At 42.6% G+C, this 23,763-nt stretch overlaps 1 protein-coding gene across 1 annotated transcript in view; it reads left to right on the top strand.

Moving 5' to 3' along the window:
- Positions 1-22,391, top strand: part of LOC129829762 (potassium voltage-gated channel subfamily G member 1-like) — a 33,592-nt gene extending 11,201 nt beyond the window's left edge. Inside the window, exons 2-3 of the mRNA XM_055891661.1 lie at positions 18,367-19,266; positions 20,742-22,391. Of these exons, the coding sequence (XP_055747636.1) occupies positions 18,457-19,266; positions 20,742-21,509 (1,578 nt within the window). The 5' untranslated portion in view covers positions 18,367-18,456 and the 3' untranslated portion in view covers positions 21,510-22,391. The remainder of the gene's footprint in view (positions 1-18,366; positions 19,267-20,741) is intronic.
- The last annotated feature ends 1,372 nt before the right edge of the window (positions 22,392-23,763 follow it).

Raw genomic sequence — 23,763 nt, 5'->3', positions numbered from 1 at the left:
AGACGATTCTGTGCTTCCACAGTTTTGGGAAGGACCTTTCCAGTTTCAGCAGTTTGGGGTAGGCCCTATCCTGTTTCAGCATGACAATGCCCCCCTGCACAATGCAAGGTCTATACGGAAATGGTTTGTTGAGATTGGTGTGGAAGAACTTGACGACCTGCTCAGAGCCCTGACCTCAACCCCATTGAACACCACTGGGATAAATTATTATCAGTCACGCTGTGGTGGTGTTGAAAGTCCTGTGTGGGTCAGTTGGTAGAGAATGTTGCTTGCTACACCAGGGTTGTGGGTTTGATTGGATTGGCAGTGTCTTGAGGGCATGAAGGAGGACAAGGAGGGTAGACTAAGATAAATGGAGAAAATTATGATCATTCCCATTGATGGCCTAACATTTTCTGAGAGTGGGAACTGTCTACTGAAAGAAAGACATAACCACTGCAAGAAAGGACATTTCCTTAGATTAACGTCAAAAGGTTCCCCAGTGCACACAAAAGAAAACGAATTTCAAGACAATCCTTTTTTATAATTCTTTTTTTTACCTTTATTTAACCAGGTAGGCTAGTTGAGAACAAGTGCTCATTTGCAACTGCGACCTGGCAAAGATAAAGCAAAGCAGTTCGACACATACAACACAGAGTTACACATGGAATAAACAAGCATACAATAAATAATACAGTAGAAAAATCTATATACAGCATGTGCAAATGAGGTAGGATAAGAGAGGTAAGGCAATAAATAGGCCATGGTGGCGAAGTAATTACAATAAAGCAATTAAACACTGGAATGTTAGGATGTGCAGAAGATGAATGTGCAAGTATAGATACTGGGGTGCAAAGGAGCAAGATAAATAAATAACTACAGTATGGGGATGAGATAAATAGCCCATCCAATCTACAGATAAGCTATGTACAGGTGCAGTGATCTGTGAGCTGCTCTGACAGCTGGAACTTAAGGCTAGGGAAGGAGGTAAGAGTCTCCAGCTTCAGAGATTTTTGCAGTTCGTTCCAGTCATTGGCAGCAGAAGGACAGGCAGCCAAAGGAAGAATTGCCTTTGGGGGTGACCAGTGAGAAATACCTGCTGGAGCGCGTGCTACGGGTGGGTGCGGCTATGGTGACCAGTGATCTGAGATAAGGTGGGGCTTTACCTAGCAGAGACTTGTAGATGACCTGGAGCCAGTGGGTTTGGCGACGAGTATGAAGCGAGGGCCAGCCAACGAGAGCATACAAGTCGCAGTGGTGGGTAGTATATGGGGCTTTGGTGACAAAACGGATGACACTGTAATAGACTGCATCCAATTTGTTGAGTAGAGTGTTGGAGGCTAATTTGTCAATGACATCGCCAAAGTCGAGGATCGTTAGGATGGTCAGTTTTACGAGGGTATGTTTGGCAGCATGAGTGAAGGATTAAAAATATTGCATGAAGGGTTTTCATCAAAGTAAGAGTGACAGGAGAGATACAAATGGTTTTCATTAACATTTCATAATTATAAAATAAAATATTTGGTCAAATTATACATTTTGTGTATGGTTCCCTAGAAACAGGGTTGGCTCATCTTACCCCTTTGGCTCAACTTACCCCACTCTCTCCTTATGCATTATACTGTACGAAACCAACTGTTGGTTATATGAAAAATGTAAAGTAGTGTGGATTAAAGTAAATGACGTTTGGATATGGTGGACAATGTTGAAGGCTAGCAAAGCAATTATAGCCCTGGAGATATTTCTTGTACTAATGTATTCAGTATTTATTAAATCCACCCACTTGCATCAGAAAAGGGCCTTTTTTCGATTCCGCAATTCATAAGCATAAGGTTTGCTCCAGGCGTTGATTCTTGCCTGCATAAAAAACTGATTTGAAAAGAGAGGTGAGAGAGAGAGAGAGACATAGAGAGAAAGAGAAAGAGAAAGAGAAAGAGAAAGAGAAAGAGAAAGAGAAAGAGAAAGAGAGAGCGAGTGAGCCAGAGAGAGGGGAAGAGAGAGTGAGTGACAGGCAGAGCTCAGTATCTCTGTGGTCAAAAATCCATTTCACGTAACGTGTGGAGAAACAGAGAAAATGGTCTATAGAGAAACCAGTCCATAGTAGAGGGTGAAAAAAAAATCCCACTCTGCTCATACCAAGTAGACAGGATTATTAAATAATGACAGAGAATACAAAACGAATCAAAGTAACCAACAGTATGACTAATAAGATATATGATATGCATAATTCAACCTCGGTGTGAGTTTTGCATTTAACAGACCGTGATTCTGTTTTAAATTCCAAATATTTCATTTATAAGAGACTGGAAACATTTTGACTCAGTTTCGGTCATTTGATCTAAACTGAACATGAATGTGTCTAGCTTAAAAATAACTTAAGATGTATTTAGGGGCCTCCTGAGTGGCGCAGCAGTCTAAGGCACTGCATTACAGTGCTAGAGGCGTTAATACAGACCCGGGTCCATTCACGGGTCAGTAGTACAATTGGCCCAGCGTCGTCCCAGCTAGGGGAGGGTTTGGCCGGAGGGGCTTTATTTGGCTCATCGTGTTCTAGTGACTCCTTGTGGTGGGCCGGGTGCCTGCGGGCTGACCCCGGTTGCCAGTTGAACAGTGTTTCCTCCGACACATTGGTGCAGCTGGCTTCCGGGTTAAGCTGGCGGGTGTTAAGGCTGGTCATGTTTCGGAGGACGCATGACTCCACCTTTGCCTCTCCCAAGCCCGTTGGGGAGTTGCAGCGATGAGACAAGATTGAAAAAGGGGATAAAATATGAAATAAAAAAATGTATGATGCATTTAAGCTTCGTATAGTTAATAAACTATAATGTACTTGTGTTTACACAGACTTTTCTGAAACCTTTGACTCATTACCAAACCAATGACCTCTGAAAGCTTACAGAAACGTCAATGTTGATTCAAAGTGTGACCAGAAAATGTCACCAAATAAGGATCACTTATGATCAACTTCATATTTGTTACATTACAATGCCGTGAATGGCACAATTCCAGGATCTCAGCCATAGCCTTTATCAGACACTTGAAGTATGTTGCTCACTATATTTCCCAAGCAATTTGAGTCAAATTCTCAAGGTACTGTTGGAAATCTGCTTCATTTGTGTTGCATTTCGAAGCCACAGTCAATCCTATATATCTCAGACCCTTGAAATTTTCTGTATAACCTGGTAGTGCTTTCCAAAGACAGTTTGAGTCAGTTTGGAGGCACAGTTGGAAATGCATGAGCACTACAGACAGAGGGAATCACAGCCCAGGCCAGTGACTCACAAGCAATCTGGAGAGAACATGCCCTGTGGCAAAGCTGCGATAGATAGCATGGCATAGCGCCTGCACAGAGAGGCACATCGAGAGAGGGCCAGACCTCACCCGATCTGGTGGAGAGAGAAAAATGTATCTGGCTCTGTGTTGTTTCATCTCTTTCTCCGAGATCCCTGGGAAATACAAATCTCCCTTAAGGAGGTGTTTAAAGGCACAGCAGAGTTCTAAAACACAACAACTACAAGGGTTCTCCTGTGACTGGAGACACCTGTTACTACTGGCCCTAGAGAGTAAACAAAACTGGAGAATATAAGGGTTTTATCTATCGTATCTTTGCCATCCATGTCTTTAGGCTAAGAAGAGGAGAGGAATTTAAGATCATTTATTTGAGAATTTTGACCGTTGGAGCATGAAGAATAAATAACTAATTGTTCTGCAATTTAGAGTGGAACATGTTTTTTACTGTCTTTGGGCAAAGAAGAGGAGAGGATTGTCTCAATAACTTTTATTCTTGATTTTTACCAGTATAATATCCTTGGAGCATCAATAAATTAGTAATTTTCATGAAAGATTTACTGAATATTTAGGATTTTAGAAGCAGATGGGATATGGTTTGTTGAAACTAAAATGGTCTATTTGTTATACTTTTGTGGTATTCCTGTAACGGTCGTTCTCCTCCTCTTCGTCCGAAGAGGAGGAGTAGGGATTGGACCAAAGCGCAGCGATGTTATATGACATAATGAATTTATTAAAGTAAGACGAAACATGAAAACACTATAACAGACTACAAAACAAATAAACGATGTAGACAGACCTGACTTGAGAACTTACAAACTATGAAGAACGCACGAACAGGAACAGACTACATATACGAAACGACAAACGAAACAGTCCCGTGTGGTAGACATACAGACACGGAAGACAACCACCCACAAACAAACAGTGTGAACAACCTACCTTAATATGGTTCTCAATCAGAGGAAACGTAAAACACCTGTCCCTGATTGAGAACCATATCAGGCTAAATGACAATGAACCTAAACATAGAAACACATAACATAGAATGCCCACCCCAACTCACACCCTGACCAACTAAACACATACAAAAACAAGAGAAAACAGGTCAGGAACGTGACAATTCCATAAAGATATGGAATGCTGTGGGGAATCACTGCAGTGTCATAGAGCTCACCAGCTTGTTTTCCTAAAAACCGGGAATGAGTTACCTCTGGTTCGTTCAGTCATTCCTGTGGGGGAAATTAATGGGGTTTTGGGATAAATGCAGAAAATAATGTCTGAGGTTAACACAGGCTAAGGAGATCTTATACATTTTGTTCTATGAGATATCAGTCAGTTAACATGGCCTTTATGAATTATGAGGCCTTTATGTTCTTTATGTGCCTGTTTTGATTACATAAATGCTTCAAAATTCACAAAAAGTGTTGTTAGTTGATTAAGATGATCTCACAGAACAAAACCTATAAGATCTCATAAGCATGTGTTTACCACAGGACATATTTTCAGCGTTTATTAGAAAATAAAATAATAAAAACATTAATATCCCTATAAGCTTTGACCACGAACCATGGCGGAGTTAGTGCCTACAAAAAGACGCTATTACTATTGCTCTCTATTGACCATCACAACAGTGGACTGTAGGTTTTGTTCAAGCTGTTGAGTCGATTCAAGATGCTGATCATTGTGACCTAAGTGTCTCTCGTCATCTTACACATATCCTTCTATGAGTAATGCTGGTTCCCTCTGTTCTTCAGAAACAACCAGTGGCAAACCAAACACAGATTGCTCCCATTGGATACCAAGCAGGCTAAATGTTACAGTGATGCTTTGCCAGAGAGGAATAGGCGAATGTCAATGTACTCCATAATCTTTGGCTTCGCTTGGGGTGGTTCACTCTAATGTGACAGGCGGGAAACAGAGAGAAGGCCAACTGTAATCATTGGCTCAGAGGGACTGACAGTGCAGGTGCCTAATAACCATCCACTGACCGTGACGCACTCCGATCCATCCATTTTTAGAACCCCTAGGATCCTTCCTCACCCAGTGATTGGTGGCTGAAGACGCCTGCGCTCTGACATTAATTTGTCACAATTTGCGACTTGCTAACCTGCCTCTCCTTAATCACAATAATTTATTTAATTAGTTTGGACATAAGCCACAAGGTCCTTAGAGCCACTGATGAAGTAAATCGTTTTAATTTGTGGTTGGTCTTGTGGCTGCACACTGAAACTTCTGAAAATTGTTCTTGAATTGAAATCCAATTTTGTTTTCTTAGTGGTATTTTTGGTTGCTATGGCGTTGCCAAGGAAAGTCTGTCAGGAATCAGAGAAATACTATTAGAATATTTATTGTAATCATTATAATCAGGGCACCGATGGGATCATAGGCATAACAAAACATTCAAACTGAAGATTTTTTGTCATACGTTTTTTTACAGCTACAAAATGTATTGTGTTGTGGGATTGGTAGTTACGGTATTTCACACAAGACGGAAATTGGAGTGTAACAAAAGGCAATTTTATATTAAAAAAAAGAAACGTCCCTTTTTCAGGACCCTGTCTTTCAAAGATAATTCGTAAAATCAAAATAACTTCACAGATCTTCATTGTAAAGGGTTTAAACACTGTTTCCCATGCTTGTTCAATGAACCATAAAAAAATGATGAACATGCACCTGTGGAACGGTTGAATAGACACTAACAGCTTACAGATGGTAGGCAATTAAGGTCACAGTTATGAAAACTTAGGACACTAAAGAGGCCTTTCTACTGACTCTGAAAAACACAAAAAGTAAGATGCCCAGGGTACCTGCTCATCTGCGTGAACGTGCCTTAGGCATGCTGCAAGGAGGCATGAGGACTGCAGATGTGGCCATGGCAATAAATTGCAATGTCCGTAAATTGCCATGTTTGAACTGTGAGACGCCTAAGACAGCACTACAGGGAGACAGGACAGACAGCTGATCGTGCTCGCAATGGCAGACCACGTGTAACACCTGCACAGGATCGGTACATCCGAACATCACACCTGTGGGACAGGTACAGGATGGCAACAACAACTACCCGAGTTACACCAGGAATGCACAATCCTTCCATTAGTGCTCAGACTGTCCGCAACAGGCTGAGAGAGGCTGGACTGAGGGCTTGTAGGCCTGTTGTAAGGCAGGTCCTTACCACCAATCACCGGCAACAACGTCACCTATGGGCACAAACCCACCGTCGCTGGACCAGACAGGACTGGCAAAAAGTGCTCTTCACTGACGAGTCGCGGTTTTGTCTCACCAGGGGTGATGGTCAGATTCGCGTTTATCGTCGAAGTAATGAGCATTATACGGAGGCCTGTACTCTGGAGTGGGATCGAATTGAAGGTGGAGGGTCCGTCATGGTCTGGGGCGGTGTGTCACAGCATCATCGGACTGAACTTGCTGTCATTGCAGGCAATCGCGTTACAGGGAAGACATGTGGTACCCTTCCGGAAGGCTCATCCTGACATGACCCTCCAGCATGACAATGCCACCAGCCATACGGCTCATTCTGTGCATAATTTCCTGCAAGACAGGAATATCAGTGTTCTGCCATGGCCAGCGAAGAGCCCGGATCTCAATCCCATTGAGCACGTCTTGGACCTGTTGGTTCAGAGGGTGAGGGCTACGGCCATTCCCCCCAGAAATGTCCAGGAACTTGCAGGTGCCTTGTTGGAAGAGTGGGGGAACATCTCACAGCAAGAACTGGCAAATCTGGTGCAGTCGATGAGGAGGAGATGCACTTCAGTACGTAATGCAGCTGGTGGCCACACCAGATACTGACTGTTACTTTTGATTTTGACCCCCCCTTTGTTCAGGGACACATTATTCCATTTCTGTTAGTCACATGTGTTTTACATCTTTTTATTTAATCTTTATTTAACCAGGTAGGCTAGTTGAGAACAAGTTCTCATTTGCAACTGCGACCTGGCAACGATAAAGCAAAGCAGTTCGACACATACAACAACACAGAGTTACACATGGAATAAACAAACATACAATCAATAATACAGTAGAAAAATCTATATACAGCATGTGCAAATGAGGTAGGATAAGAGAGGTACGGCAATAAATAGGCCATGGTGGTTAAGTAATTGCAATAAAGCAATTAAACACTGGAATGGTAGGATGTGCAGAAGATGAATGTGCAAGTATAGATACTGGGGTGCAAAGGAGCAAGATAAATAAATAAATACAGTATGGGGATGAGGTAGATTGGATGGGTTATTTACAGGTGAGCTATGTACAGGTGCAGTGATCTGTGAGCTGCTCTGACAGCTGGTGCTTAAATGTCTGTGGAACTTGTTCAGTTTATGTCTCAGTTGTTGAATCTTGTTATGTTCATACAAATATTCACACATGTTAAGTTTGCTGAAAATAAACGCAGTTGACAGTGAGAGGACGTTTCCTTTTTTTTGCTGAGTTTAGTTGTAGAGAGTGCAGCTGTATAAAGCAGAGGTGATTGTACTGTTAAAAAGTGTTCAGTACATACATAGTTTTCGCCTTAGATACCACATGCAATCAATCCAGCCCTAAATGCTCTTGCTAACATATAGTCTGGAAAAATAAAAACAACTTCAGAAAAACAAAAAGCAACATATTGTTCTCAGTTTGAGCAACTGTTACACAACGGATAGCATATATTTGCTGTCAGAACATGGCTAAGTTATTATCAATTCATCTAGACAAGTAATCTTGTTTAAAGATGTGTAAACTGCATCTTCATGTAACAGGGGTCAACAGTGTGGGTGTAGTGCTGCACCATTCTATTGTAATGATCCGTTTGCTGTGACCAACCCGGGGGCAGAGGGTAACGGGGTTGGGGTTTTCTCTGTTCTGCTGCCTCGACAGCTTAAAGGCCAGCCATCAGGAACAACAATTCAGTCAGAACCAATGTGGCAGGAATGTCCATATTAGGAAGAGCCAATAGTAACAGTCTTGGCGGATTAGAAATCCTTTTTTGTAAGCAGGAAGTCACCCCGCTGTGTATGATGATGTCATATTGCTAAACTGCGTTTGTGTATCTGTGTGTGTTAGTGTGTCTATTGTCTATAAGTGTTGTTATGCAAAGCTCCTGAAATAGAAGCAGTTTTCTAGAAGATCTTGATTCCCATCACAACAGAACCACCTCACCTTTGGCTCTGAATGAGTTTTCACTTGTGTTTTGGTTACAAGTAATTTTTTCATTCCAACCCAATGTTTATCATGGCTACATGACTCCACTACATGATACATGGTTCCCCTCAGGCTGAATTGAACACAGTGTGTGTGTGGTGACACGTAACAGCAATTATTCACATTGACATATTTCACAATGACACCCCCTACATAATCAGAAGCCATGATCATTTCAGCTTTTGTCAATCAAGCATCAACATCACAGTGAAACCATGTCGTTGCCTAAAATCCTGAGTCAGAATTTTTGATGCGCAAATCCCAAGACATTTTATATGTTGATTAGACAAAGCTTTTATGTGCATTAAGGGGAAATCAGCCACAATCAGTAACTGTTTCAAACATCCTAAATCAACCACTAAATGCAATAGTTTTTTTTGTTGTTGAGGCTTTTGCTCTGCTGTGACAATAATCTCTCCATTAGGGGCATAATGAGAAAAGACAGTCGGCTAAATCAATGATTTATTCATGTTTGTGGTGTTTGATGTTTCCCATAATTGTCACAACACCCTGTACATTTGGTGCCATGTATGTTGTGGTAAAGTGACGTACATTATGGCCACTTATACCGTGGGATTTTTGAAATCTTGTTTCTGATTGGCTTGAAGGGCATTCTAGAGCATGCATGATTTCCCTATAATGCCCAGCAATATTCAAAGGCTATGAAGTTCATTTTTACATGTTCTATGTTAAGCTGCTTTTGAAAGTAGAATTTAAAACATTATTGGCATTGTTGAATTTGATTTTCATAATAGCAAACTACTGTAGGAGGACTGATGGTTTTGTTCGCTAAGCTAGCAAGTCTGTTTGATTACCAAGGCTGTAGCTATCTGATACATTTTCTAGCTACTGTAGTGGATGGTGAACTCATTTTTACCGGGAAATTAACACATTTCTAGTGTCAAATGTGTTAAATTATAGCCGTGGTATAAGCGGGATAATCAACTCAGGGTTCTATGCGTTCTCTGGAAAATAATGCAACTCCGTGGAAGGTTGGTGCCACTCCGATTAGGCTATGCATTGTGACTAACAACTTCCATGACATACTTTATTTTCCTTAGAACGCATAGCTCCTCATTGATTATCCCTTACATGATTGTAAAATAATCCTTTTAAAAGACACAAAAATATATTACAGCTATGAAATTAACTCATCACTTTTTTGAATTAACTTATAAGTTAAATTGCAGGATACATATAGAAAGTCAATTAGAAATCCTAACTAGCAAGTACAATTTTCCCCCAATAAATAGCCCCGTTTGTCTAATCCTGTCACGTTCGTCATAAGGAATGGACCAAGGTGCAGCGTGGTAGGCGTAAATTTTCCTTTAATCAATGAACACTGAACAAAAAACAACAAACTACCAAAACGAAACGTGAAGCTAATAATAGTGCTGACATGCAACTATCCATAGACAAGATCCCACAAAACACAAAGGGGAAAATGGCTGCCTAAATATGATCCCCAATCAGAGACAACGATAAACAGCTGCCTCTGATTGGGAACCATAACAGGCCAACATAGACACACAAAACACCTAGATGACCCACCCTAGTCACACCCCGACCCAACCAACATAGAGAATAAAAAGCTCTCTATGGTCAGGGCGTGACAAGTCCATATAACTTTAGCTAGTTAGCAATCACTAACCAAGCTATTGTGAATGACAATGGTAGCCAGCTATATAAAAGCACTGGCGAAGAGTAGGGACGTAAAACATTCAGCCTGCTACACAGACCCTATGGACACTCTAGTCCAGAGCGGCTGGTTAAATAGTGCTTCAATTGTGCTTAGGAGCATTGTGTGTGTTCTTTTGCTTATTTGTAACTTATTTTGTACATAATGTTTCTGCCACCGTCTCTAATGACCGAAAAGAGCTTCTGGATATCAGAACAGCGATTACTCACCTTGTATTGGCCGAAGATTTTTTTCTTTAATGTGTCTGAAGCAAAGGATTTACTTCAGACACTGGACGCGGCCCAAATCCTCGTCATTAGCATAACGAAGAGACGGAGATATATATGGGTCATAGGTCGGGGTGCCTTGTAAGAATCTGAATATTAGGTTTTGCTTGACTGAGTCATTGCCTGAGTATCTCATGATAAGCTGTAGACCACACTAGACCACACTACGAGTTTTCAGTATTACAGCTGATCTAGCCCCTAAAAGAAAAAAAAAAAAATATATATACATTTGTTTACAAAAAAAAAGACAGTTTTCATCTATATTGTTCGTAGCTGTCTATTTAAAACCAAAAACCGATGATGGCACTAAGACTGCACTCAAGGAGCTGTATAAGGCCATAAGCAAACAAGAAAATGCTCATCCAGAGGCGGCACTCCTTGTGGCCGGGGACTTTAATTCAGGGAAACTTAAATCTGCTTGACCTCATTTCTACCAGCATGTTACATGTGCAACCAGTGGGAAAAAAACTCTAGACCACCTTTACTCCAGACACATAGATACATACAAAGCTCCCCCTTGCCCTCCATTTGGCAAATCTGAACATAACTATATGCTCCTGATTCCTGCTTATAAGCAAAAACTAAAGCAGGAAGTACCAGTGACTCGCTCAAGATGGAAATGGTCAGATGATGCAATGCTAAGCTACAGGACTGTTTTGCTAGCACAGACTGGAATATGTTCTGGGATTCTTCCGATGCCATTGAGGAGTACACCACATCAGTCATTGGCTTCAAAAATGTGTGCATCGATGACATGGTCCACATAGTGAAAGTACGTACATACCCCAACCAGAAGCCATGGATTACAGGCAACATCCGCACTGAGCTAAAGGGTAGAGCTGCCGCTTTTGAAGGAGCTTATAAGAAATCCTGCTATGCCCACCGATGAACCATCAAACAGGCAAAGCGTCAATACAGGGCTAAGATTGAATCCTACTACACCGGCTCTGACACTCGTTGGATGTGGCAGGGCTTGCAAACTATTACGACTACAAAGGGAAGCACAGCCGCGAGCTGCCCAGTGACACGACCCTATCAAATGAGCTAAATTACTTCTATGCAGACTTCCAGTCAAGCAACACTGAAGCACGCATGAGAGCACCAGCTGTTCCGGACAACTGTGTGATCACGCTCTCCATAGACGATGTGAGTAAGACCTTTAAACAGGTCAACATTCACAAGACTGCAGGGCCAGATGAATTACCAGGACATGTACTCCGAGCATGCGCTGACCAACTGGCAAGTGTCTTCACTGACATTTTTAACCTGTTTCTGACCGAGTCTGTAATACCAACATGTTTAAAGCAGACCACCACAGTCCCTGTGACCAAGAACACTAATTTAACCTGCCTAAACGACTTCTGACCCATAGCACTCACTTCTGTAGTCATGAAGTGCTTTGAAAGGCTGGTCGTGGCTCACATCAACACCATTATCCGAGAAACCCTAGACCCACTCCAATTTGCATACTGCCCCAACAGATCCATGGATGACGCAATCTCTATTGCACCCCACACTGCTCTTTCCCACCTGGACAAAAAGGAACACCTATGTGAGAATGCTATTCATTGACTACAGCTCAGCGTTCAACACCATAGTGCCCCCAAAGCTCATCACTAAGCTAAGGACCCTGGGACTAAACACCTCCTTCTGCAACTGGATCCTGGACTTCCTGAAGGGCGACTCCTAGGTGGTAAGGGTAGGTAACAACACATCTGCCACGCTGACCCTCAACACGGGGCCCCTCAGGGGTGCATGCTCAGTCCCCTCCTGTACTCTCTGTTCACCCATGACTGCATGGTCAAGAATGACTCCAACACCATCAGTAAGTTTGCCAATGACACAACAGTGGTAGGTCTGATCACCGACAACGTTGAGACAGCTTATAGGGAGGAGGTCAGAGACTTGGCAGTGTGATGCCAGGATAACAGCCTCTCCCTCAAAATGAGCAAGACAAAGGAGATAATCGTGAACTACGGGAAAAGGAGGGCCGAGCACGCCCCCAATCTCATCGACGTGGCTGTAGTGGAGTAGGTTGAGAGCTTCAAGTTGCTTGGTCTCTACATCACCAACGAACTGTTATGGTCTAAACACACCAAAACAGTCAGGAAGAGGGCACGACAACACCTATTCCCCCTATGGAGCCTGAAAAGATTTGGCATGGTTCCTCAGATCCTCAGAAAGTTCTACAGTTGCACTATCGAGAGCATCCTGACTGGTTGTATCACCGCCTGGTATGGCAACTGCTCGGCCTCCGACCACAAGGCACTGCAGAGGGTAGTGCGTACTGCCCAGTACACCACTGGGGCCAAGCGTCCTGCCATCCAGGACCTCTATAACTGGCGGTGTCAGAGGAAGGCCCTAAAAATTGCCAAAGATTCCAGCCACCCTAGTCATAGCCTGTTCTCTCTGCTACCACACGGCAAGCAGTACAAAGCACAAAGTCCAGGTCCAAAAGGCTTATAACAGCTTCTACCCCCAAGCCATGCGACTCCTGAACAGCAAACCAAATGGCTAACCCCCCTTTTTACACTGCTGCTACTCTCTGTTTATTATCTATGCATAGTCACTTTACCTCTACCTACATGTACATATTACTTCAATTACCTCGACTAACCTGTGCTCCGGCACATTGACTCTGTACCGGTAGCCCCTGTATATAGCCTCGCTACTTTTATTTTATTGTTGTTCTTTAATTATTTGTATTTTTCCATTTTCCTCTTTTTTTCATTTTTATTTATTTATTGTTTACTTCAGTTTATTTCGTAAATACTTTCTTAACACTTGTTTTTCTTAAATCTGTGTTGTTGGTTAAGGGCTTGTAAGTAAGCGTTTCACTGTAAGCTCTGCACCTGTTGTATTCGGCGCATGTGACAAATAACATTTGATTTGATTTAAAAAATGTAACTAGTGAGAAATATATTTCATTACTGAAAAAATCTGCGAGATTGCTTCATTCACCATCATGCTAAACTATAAAATGAAATCATTTTTCCATATCTAATTAATGTATATTACCCAACTTTTTACCTCAGATTGGTGCAGTGGCGACCTGTCATTCAGGGCAGACCCACCTGTTTTGAGCACTACCTGTTTAGCTAAAAAATGTAAATAAAAAATACATACAGTACCAGTCAAAAGTTTGGACACAGCTTCTCATTCCAGGGTTTTTCTATATTTTTACTATTTTCTACATTATAGAATAACAGTGAAGACATCAAAACTATGAAATAACACATAACGAACCAAAAAAGTGTTAAACAAATTTAAATAGTTTTTAGATTTGAGATTCTTCAAAGTAGCCACCCTTCGCATTGATGACAGCTTTGCACACTCTTGGCATTCTCTAAAACAGCTTCATGAGGTAGTCACCTGGAATGCATTTCAATTAACAGGTGTGCCTTGTTAATTTGCAAAATTTCTTTCCTCCAATCAGTTGTGTAGTGACATGGTAGGGGTGGTATACAGAAGATAGCCCTATTTGGTAAAAGACCAAGTCCATATTATACATTTACATTAACATTTAAGTCATTTAGCAGACGCTCTTATCCAGAGCGACTTACAAATTGGTGCATTCACCTTTCACCTCATTCACATTATACCTTATAGCAATAACAGCTCAAATAAGCAAAGAGAAACAAGTCCCTCATTACTTTAAGACATAAAGGTCAGTCAATCAATAAGTTTGAAAGTTGCAAAAACCGTCGCAAAAACCATCAAGCGCTATGATGCAACTGGCTCTCACGAGGACCACCACAGGAAAGGAAGACTCAGAGTTACCTCTGCTGCAGAGGACAAGTTCATTAGAGTTACCAGCTTCAGAATAAGTAGGTGTGTCCAAACTGTATATATATTTTTGCATGTTATTTTGGTATTAATACATGCCACATATCAGTTTGCAAACAATGTACAAAAATGAATAATTGAGTTAATATAGCTGCATACAAACATGGTCTCTTTTTTGCTTTCTTGAGTAAGGCAGCTCCAAAATGCAGGTGTTTCAGCCTAGCTCAGTGCTTTCTGTGGTGGGGCAGCCAGCGGAAAGTACAGAGTATAGGGGTTGGTAATGTTCGCCGAGATTGTCTCAGTATTCTGTCACTCATTGGGACACTATGTCACCGCAATATCTACAGGTAGAGCTTGAAAATTCCAGCCCCTTGGGTGCTGCCATAGATTTACATTAGATTTACAAGGTCATTGGCCAGAGATAAAATTACATCAAATCACGTTATATCTACCGTAGCTTTAATTGGATAGATCATGTCAACATCATACTTTCAAAATCTTAGTTAGCAAGCTAGACAAGCAGTTATCATCCTGCATCAAGTCTGCAATCTACTGGCAAATACTTTTCAATCCTTGTCATATGAAGAGAAATTATAGATAAAATGTATCAGTACTCATCGGTCATAAACATTACATAACAAGTTGGAAATCGCAAATTCAACAATGAGTGCTAAGGCGCCACTGCAGCCCCGGGTTCGATCCCAGGCTGTGTCACAGCCGGCTGTGACTGGGAGACCAATGAGGCGGTGCACACTTGGCGTCGTCCGGGTTAGGGGAAGGTTTCGCTGGCCGGGATGTCCTTGTCTCATCGTGCTCTAGCGACTCCTTGTGGCGGGCCGGGCGCCTGCAAGCGGACTTCGGTCATCAGCCCGACAGTGTTTCCTCCGACCAATTGGTGCTGCTGGCTTCCAGATTAAGTGAGCAGTGTGTCAAGAAGCAGTGCGGCTTGGCTCTCGACCTTTGCTGAGTCCGTGGGGGTGAGACAACATCGTAATTACCAATTGGATATCACGAAAAAGGGGGTAACGCCATGGGCCACAAAAGTTTGAATACATTGGCCATGCTGCCAATCCAGCATGACTTCTGTTGCGTTTAAAACAACTGGAAACTCGGACCTGGGAAATCTCAGACTTCAGTGAATTCAAGACAACTGGGAGCTCGGATCAAACTAGCTCCGATTGTTAAAATACGGAAAAGAATTTTGAATGGTCATCCAACTCTGAATTCGAAGTCGGGATTTCAGGTCTCTTTATAGAGCCCACAAGAAGGACCACTGTGCCACTTCCTGTTCAAGTGAGCAGAGCACAACAACGTGAGTCAAAAAATTGATTGTATGCTGCTGCATAAATTATGTAATATATACTAAGGATATGTTGTGTAGTAAGCTGTTAGTAGCCCATGTGCCTCACCCTAAACATTTGGTCCCTTTCCTCCCTCATAACTTAGCCTACTGTTCTGACTTGATGGTGCACATGTACTGTAGTCTATAGCCTGTTATAGAGAAATATAATCATTGAGTATTGTAAGAGCTTTCATTGTCTGCTTATATGCACCCTTATTTATACTACAGTTCTGACTTGGTGTTCAGGGAAAATACTGTAAGAACAGCCCATGTTCTTAATTCAGTCGCTGTACATTTCAAAGGGCTGAACAAATAGTTATATTGACTATGTCCGTCCTAGCTCGCTCATTAATATCTTAATCAAAATTACGGATTGCCTCTTATCTGCTCGTCGCCCCATTATGCCATAGTTTGTACATCTCAATTGTCAGTAGAATCCACATTTTGTTTAAGCAAGTTAGCCATATCAGCTATGTTTTTTTTAAAGGCAGTGAATGAGGCTGAATGAACTGCCATGAAAATAAATAAATTATTGCGGTTTTTGGACTCATTCAGCAATTTTTACCTTTACAATACCATCGAAAATTAATGTTGAAAGTTCAATATATATTCCTAAAACTTAAATGTTTTATTGTCACATAGGTGCAGTGAAATGTGTTGTTTTACAGCAAGTCAGAACCGTAGGATAAATAAAGGGGCCATATAAGCAGACAATGAAACCTCTTACATTATTAGATGATGACATTTCTCTAAAACATAGGCTACATGTGGACCACCAAGTCAGAACAGTAGGCTTAGTCATGAGGGGGAAAGGGACCAAATTATTAGGGTGAGGCACATAGGCTACTAATACCTTACTACACAACATACATTTAGGATTACTTAGCTACAGTATACATATCTCCCAGGCATATTACATCCCTTATGCAGTAGCATACAATACATTTTTGGACTCACCTTCTTGTGCTGTGCTTACTTGAATAGGAAAGTGGTGCGACAGTCTTTTGTGGGCAAATTTTTTCATCAAACTTTGTCATCAAATTATGGCATTCTCTGGAATTATGGTGCTTTCATGACAACTGGGAACAAGGTTGAATCAAGACGTCAGTGATCTTCAGGTCGGAGCTCTAGAAAGAGGCCCGAGTTCCCGAGTTGGATGACCGTTCAAAACGTATTTTCTCAGTCGGAGCTCGTTATTTTCAGAGTTCCCAGTTGTCTTGAACTCACTGAAGTCTTTCCCAGTTCTGAGTTTCCAGGTGTTTTGAACACGGCAGAAGTCATGCTGGATTGACAGCATGGCCAATGTATTCAACCTTTTCTGGCAAATCATGTTGAATGTTGATCTTTCTAAGCCTGGAAAATAGACCCTTAAACCCAGACTTGGACCACACACCTACTCCCCTTAATACCAGGCTAGTGATAGATTTTGTGGCGACGTAGTGTCCTTATGAGTGACAAAACACTGAGCAACTAGAGAACATTACCAACCCCTACGGTCCGTATTTTCCGCTGGCTGCCCCACCACCACAGAAAGCACTGAGATAGACTGAAACACCTGCATTTTGGAGCTGCCTTACTCAAGAAAGCAAAAAAAATACCATATTTGTATGTGGATTTATTAATTTAAATATATGTGTTCAAACTGATATGTGACACGTATTAATGCCAAAATAACATGCAAAATAGGCAAGAAAAAAAACAACAGGTGTGGCGCTGGTTCTGCCTACATAGAGAAATGTTCACCGAGTTGCATAGACAGGAATGAGCAGTTAGCTTCCCAGCCAGCTACAATTTGATATGCTACGAGTCAACTCAAAGAAGAAACAATATAAATGTAGCTAACTAGGAAGATACACTACCAAATATAATGTAGGTCTCATTCAGTTAAATGCAAAGAAGTAATGTTAGGAAAAAGTAACTCACCTAAAGTTTTAATTCCGGCATCCCAGGCACGTGTTCTTCAGACAGAGGTTGAGGTTCAACATCAGGTGATATTATCTCAGAAAAAGTGGCACGATAACTTGTGGGGGGAGGGGTAGAGGAGGACGTGGAGAAAATGTCCTTAGGTTTGATGTACTGTATGACATTAAGCTACAAGCAAATACAAAAGACAGGGCCGGACTACTGCATTTGGGGCCCCGTGCCACTGACGAAAGAGGCTAACTATGCCTAAAGTATGTTGGTGGCTTATACTCTTAAAGGGATAGTTCACCCAAATAACAAAATTACATATTGGTTTCCTTACCATGTAAGCAGTATGTTGACAATGTATGACAGCAATCCATGCTTTGGTTTAGTTTACCTGGCAGTGGCTGGCATGGTTTCCAATCGATCAAATCCAATTCAAGTCATAGGACCGATGTTAGCATTTTTCGTGCATCATATTCAAATGATCTTTAAGTGACTTTGTTGAGCTTTACAATCCATTTTAGATTATTTTGAATAATTTGGACATGATGCTCGAAAAATGCTAATGTCAGTTCCATGACTAGAATGGGATTTGTGCCACAAACGCTAAAACTTTATCATTTGGAAACAGTGCCAGGTAAACTAAACCAAAGCATGGATTATTGTCATACCTTGTCCATAAACTGGTTACATGGTAAGGAAACAAATGTAATTTTGTAATTTGTGTGAACGATCCCTTTAATGCAAGGGTCAAGAAATGTTTACATTCTAAAAGGCCATATTTCCCTCAAGAACCATAGGTTCTATCAAGGTTCTAACAACCCTTTAAGAGTATTTTTAAGAGTGTATAGTACTTGTACACTTTTCATATGAGATTTTTTGTGTTTGTCCTTTCCCACCAGAAGGTAAAGGTGTGTCCGTGAGAGGTTGACCACAGGAATGTGAGCTGCGGTGGGAGTGCACATGGAGGTTTTGTGCCTGTATAGGTAAAGATGACTCTGCTGGGAGGCGACGGCTCAGACTATGACTACAGCGCTCTGAGCTGTGCCTCCGATGCCTCCCTCCTCCTCCCTCAACCCCCACCCCTGTCAGAGCAAGAGGCCCTCAAGGGGGCCTTCTACAAACGGGCCCAACTCCTGCCTGAGAACCCAGACCACCTCCTCACCAACTCCACCCCGCTCTCCGCTGCCCGTAAACTCCATGCCATTATCAACGTCGGCGGGCTGCGTTATCAATTACCCTGGACCACCTTGGAGGATTTCCCCCTGTCCCGACTTGGCCAGCTGCGCCTCTGCAGCAGCTTTGACGAGATCATGTGCGTCTGCGACGATTACGACATTGCCAGCAACGAGTACTTCTTCGATCGTTCGCCCTGCGCCTTCCGCACCATCCTGACCTTCCTGCGGGCCGGGAAGCTGCGATCCCTCAGGGAGATGTGTGCCCTCTCCTTCAGGGAGGAGCTGCTCTACTGGGGGGTCCCTGAGGAGAACCTAGAGTGGTGCTGCCGTCGCCGCCTCATCCAGCGGGTGGAGGAGTGTGACGAGCTGGAGCGGGCAGCCCAGGAGGACGAGGAGGAGGAGCTGATGATGGACACCGAAAGCGGGCACCGAAGGGGCAGCGCCACCCGGGCTACGGAGACCCGGATGGGACATTATATGAACAAATTGAGAGACATGGTGGAGAGGCCTCACTCAGGCCTGCCAGGGAAGATCTTTGCCTGTTTGTCGGTGCTGTTTGTCACCATCACGGCTGTCAACCTGTCCATCAGCACCATGCCTGCCATGAGAGAGGAGGAGGAGCAGGTAGGTGGACATCATGAGGCCTAGGATGCATCAGCACAGGGCAACAGGACATACACTCTCACCATGGTTATTACATAGTTATTACATATGGACATAATAATTACACCATACGTATTACATAATTACTAACATAGCCATTACATCAACACAGAATTCTATTCCCCGACCCTTGATAACAAAGCCTGCACTTTGAAATTGTAAATAACTTTTTTTATATCAAAGCTCAAAGAGCATTTGGCAAGTAACATTAATCATTGAGTATGTGTGTGGGCATCAGACCACTCTTCTAATTTGCAAAGAAAACATTTGGAAAAGTCTCATTCTAATCTAATTTAGGTGCTCATTATCATGGCTGACTTCAATCACTGCGGTAATTAACTTTTTCTGGCCTCAGTAGCCAGATAAAAAGAAAATAAATTGAAAATTGGAGTCACACACATACACACACACGCACACACACACTACACTTCTCTGGTTTCATTGTGAGTTCTAGGAGAGTACTTTCAGGTTGAGCAAAAGCAATTAATTTGTCTTTAGACTCAGTTACCTGTATGTAACCATTATGGAACATATTTTTGTACCCAGAGGGGAATTACTTTATATGGGGCTCCAAAGGCTTGTACCTGAGCAGTGCATTCCAAAATTGTATCCCTGATATATTATATTGTTACACAGTTAGAATTAATTGAAGAGGAGTATGTTGCTTTCTAAAAGCTGTTCTGTCTGAAAAAAAGCTTATTCTACATTCTGTGTAGATATGATACACTGGTATAAGTCATTTCCGACTGTGTGGGAGTGTTTCATAATAATACTGCGTCCTTTCTTCTGAAATAGAATCAACTCAAAGGCCATTTTATATTATATTGTATGTGCTTTGAATTGGTTAACAATTGTATATCAATTGAAACATCTTCACAAAAACAATGTATTAGAAACAACCTCCCAAATAATACATAACCATCGGGCTTGGAGAGGATTTTCTGGTGCTAACTACATTCAGGAGTTTTGTCAGGTTTTTGGTTCAGTACATTGCATTCTCATCTTTTATGTAGCTTAATAAAGCAACACCTACACTCACAACACCTCACTCTGAACAGAACCATCTGAGCAGAGAACAGAGAAGGTGCAATCTTGGAGTTTAACATGAAAAGATTGGCAACAAGCTGTGACTAGAAAATAAATGGTCTGTTATAAATAGAGTCTGTTTTTGATGCCCTGCAGTCTACAATTTGACATTTGAGGAATACAAGTTGGGATACCACAATAATACCCCTTAGATTTTAGGCAGCATAATAGCTCCATCTAGTGTCTAACTACATCCTTGTAACAACAAAAGGTCCAAAATGAGTTCAGAACAAAAGCCTACACACCCTGTGGCTTTATAGGACAAATGGTGAAGAACACTGTTGTATATGCTAGATGCATAATATTAGATGTATGTACAGGTGCTAACCAGTGTCTCCTGTGCCTCTTAGGGCAAGTGCTCCCAGATGTGCTACAACATCTTCATAGTGGAGACGGTGTGTGTGGGCTGGTTCTCCCTTGAGTTCACCCTGCGCTTCATCCAGGACCGGGACAAACTTGCCTTCCTGAGACGCCCTCTGAACCTCATAGACGTGGTGGCAATCCTGCCCTACTACATCACCCTGGTAGTGGACAGCTACCAGGGGGAGAAGAAGCTGGGCTCGGGCAGCAGTTACCTGGACAAGGTGGGTCTGGTGCTCAGGATCCTCCGTGCCCTGAGGATTCTGTACGTGATGCGGCTGGCACGCCACTCATTGGGCCTGCAGACTCTGGGGCTTACTGCACGGCGCTGCACGCGGGAGTTCGGATTACTCCTCCTCTTCCTCTGCGTGGCCATTGCCCTCTTCTCCCCGCTGCTCTACCTCATTGAGAACGAGATGGCTACGACCCACGAGTTCAGCAGTATCCCCGCCACCTACTGGTGGGCCGTCATTACCATGACGACAGTCGGCTACGGGGACATGGTTCCGAGGAGCATCCCGGGTCAGGTGGTGGCTCTGAGCAGTATCCTGAGCGGGATTCTTCTCATGGCGTTCCCAGTCACCTCCATCTTCCATACATTCTCCCGGTCCTACGTGGAGCTGAAGCAGGAGCAGCAGAGGCTACTGCAAAGACGGACACACTTCCTGTTACGCAGGAGGATAGGCGGGCTGGGGAGTAACATGTCGCTGGAGAGTGACTACCCCAGCTGTAGTTCCTCTGGGGCCAGGGACAACTGAGGAGGAGGAGGAGGAGGAGGGATGATTAAAGGGCACAACACACAAAGAAAATGAGAGAAAAGAGGGGTTAGAACTTGGCAACTTCATCTGTGAACAGGGACCCAAATGACTGAGGAGGATGAGAAAAGAGATCAAGGACGCAAAGCACAGACTATGGACAAAGAGACTATAGACAGAGCGACAAACTGAGAGTGATAAAATAGGGGTTAAGTAAGATTACCTGGCAATGCTCTGCTTCCATTTTTTGAGTTTATTATTCTTCAACGGATGACGTCATCTCTGTCTACAGCATTATGATTTAACAGATGCCGGAAATGTTCCCAGAAACCAGAAGATCTGCACAATAGCAGAAAGAAGATTATAATAAACCATATTAGATGATTGACATAACAGTACAACATATTCCATAAAGTCATTTGTCAAAAATAACATGGAAGTACAGTACAGGCTACATATAATATGTGGTCGATTTCTTATTCATTTTGTGTCTCAATTGTAAAGTGTGAGTCCATAACCATATTTCTTAAGAGTTACGTATATGTATTGGAGGTGTATTGGTGCTCAGCACTGGGTTGCAATTTTCTGTATAAAACAATGAAGGAATATGTATCTGTACGTAGTTATTATATGCTCCGTCTCTCACAAATGTACTTCTAAAAACATAGTAATTTGCGTGTAAAAAAATTGTACGTTTGTTTTATTTTTTGCTATTGATTGCTAAATGTTTTGAACTTATTTTTCTCTTTAAAGTTTAACTGAACTTAATCTGATCTGCCTCATGATTGCTTGGACTTATTTGTAATTACCGACTTTTCTGCTATTTTTTTTGCTATTTATATGTCCATTTTCAAAACACAGCAAATTAAATCAAATCAAATCTAATTTGTCACATGTGCTAAATACAACAGCTGTAGACTTTACCATGAAATGCTTACCTACGAGCCCTTTAAGAACAATGCATTATTAAAAATGAAGAAACATTTTATAAATGAAAAAAGGAAATAGTAACACAATAAAATAACAATAACGAGGCTATATACAAGGAGTACTGGTACTGAGTTAATGTTCAGGGAGTATGAGGTAGTTGAGGAAATTGAGGTAATATGTACATGTAGGTAACGGTTAAAGTGTCTAGGCAATCAAAATAGATAATAATAGGTAGCAGCAGCGTATATGTAGAGGGTGAAAGTGTGTCTATGTGTGTGTATGTGTATGCGTGTGTTGGTGTGTCAGTGTAGTATGTGTTAGTGTGTCGGTAGGGTCCAGTGAGTATGCATAGAGCCAGTGCAAGAGAGGCAGTGCAAAACAAAGAGGATCAATGCAAATACACCGGGTAGCCACTTGATTAACTGTTCAGAAGTCGCGTGGCTTGGGGGTAGAAGCTGTTCAGGAGCCTTTTGGTCCCAGACTTTGCGTTCTGGTACCGCTTACAGTGTGGTAGCAGAGAGAACAGTCTATGACTTTGGTAGCTGGAGTATTTGGCCATTTTTAGGGCCTTCCTCTGACACCGCCTGGTATAGAGGTCCTGGATGGCAAGGAGCTTGGCCCCAGTGATGAACTGGCCGTACGCACTATCCTCTGTAGCGCCTTATGGTCGGATGCCAAGCAGTTGCCATACCAAGCGGTGATGCAGCCAGTCAAGATGCTCTCAAATGGTGCAGCTGTAGAACTTTTTGAGGATCTGAGGACCCATGGCAAATCTTTTCACTTCCTTAGGTCCTTAGTGATGTGGACACCGAGGACCTTGAAGCTCTCGACCCGCTCCCCTACAGCCTTGTCTATGCGAATGGGAGGCGTACACGGCCCTCAGTTTCCTGTAGTCCACGATCAGCTCCTTTGAGAGCTGCTCCTTTGAGAGAAAGGTTGTTGACCTGGCACCACACTGCCAGGTCTCTGAGCTACTCCCTATAGGTTGTCTCATCGTCGTCGGTGATCAGGCTTACCACTGTCGTGTCGTCAGCAAACTTGGAGTCGTGGGTTAACAGGGAGTACAGGATGGGACTAAGCACACACCCCGTGTTGAGGGTCAGCGTGGAGGATGTGTTGTTACCTACCCTCATCACCTGGCGGTGGCCCATCAGGAAGTCTAGGATCCAGTTGCAGAGGGAGGTGTTCACTCTCAGGGTCCTTAGCTTAGTGATGAGCTTGTCCAGGTGGGAGAGGGCAGTATGGAGTGCAATAGAGATTGCGTCATCTGTGGATCTGTTGGTGCGGTATGCGAATTGGAGTGGGTCCAGGGTATCTGGGAGGATGA

This window comes from Salvelinus fontinalis, chromosome 31 (assembly GCF_029448725.1).
Source record: "Salvelinus fontinalis isolate EN_2023a chromosome 31, ASM2944872v1, whole genome shotgun sequence".
Classification (NCBI taxonomy): Eukaryota; Metazoa; Chordata; class Actinopteri; order Salmoniformes; family Salmonidae; genus Salvelinus; species Salvelinus fontinalis.
Note: the sequence above shows the minus strand (reverse complement) of the source record. Positions and strands in the feature narration are given on the sequence as shown.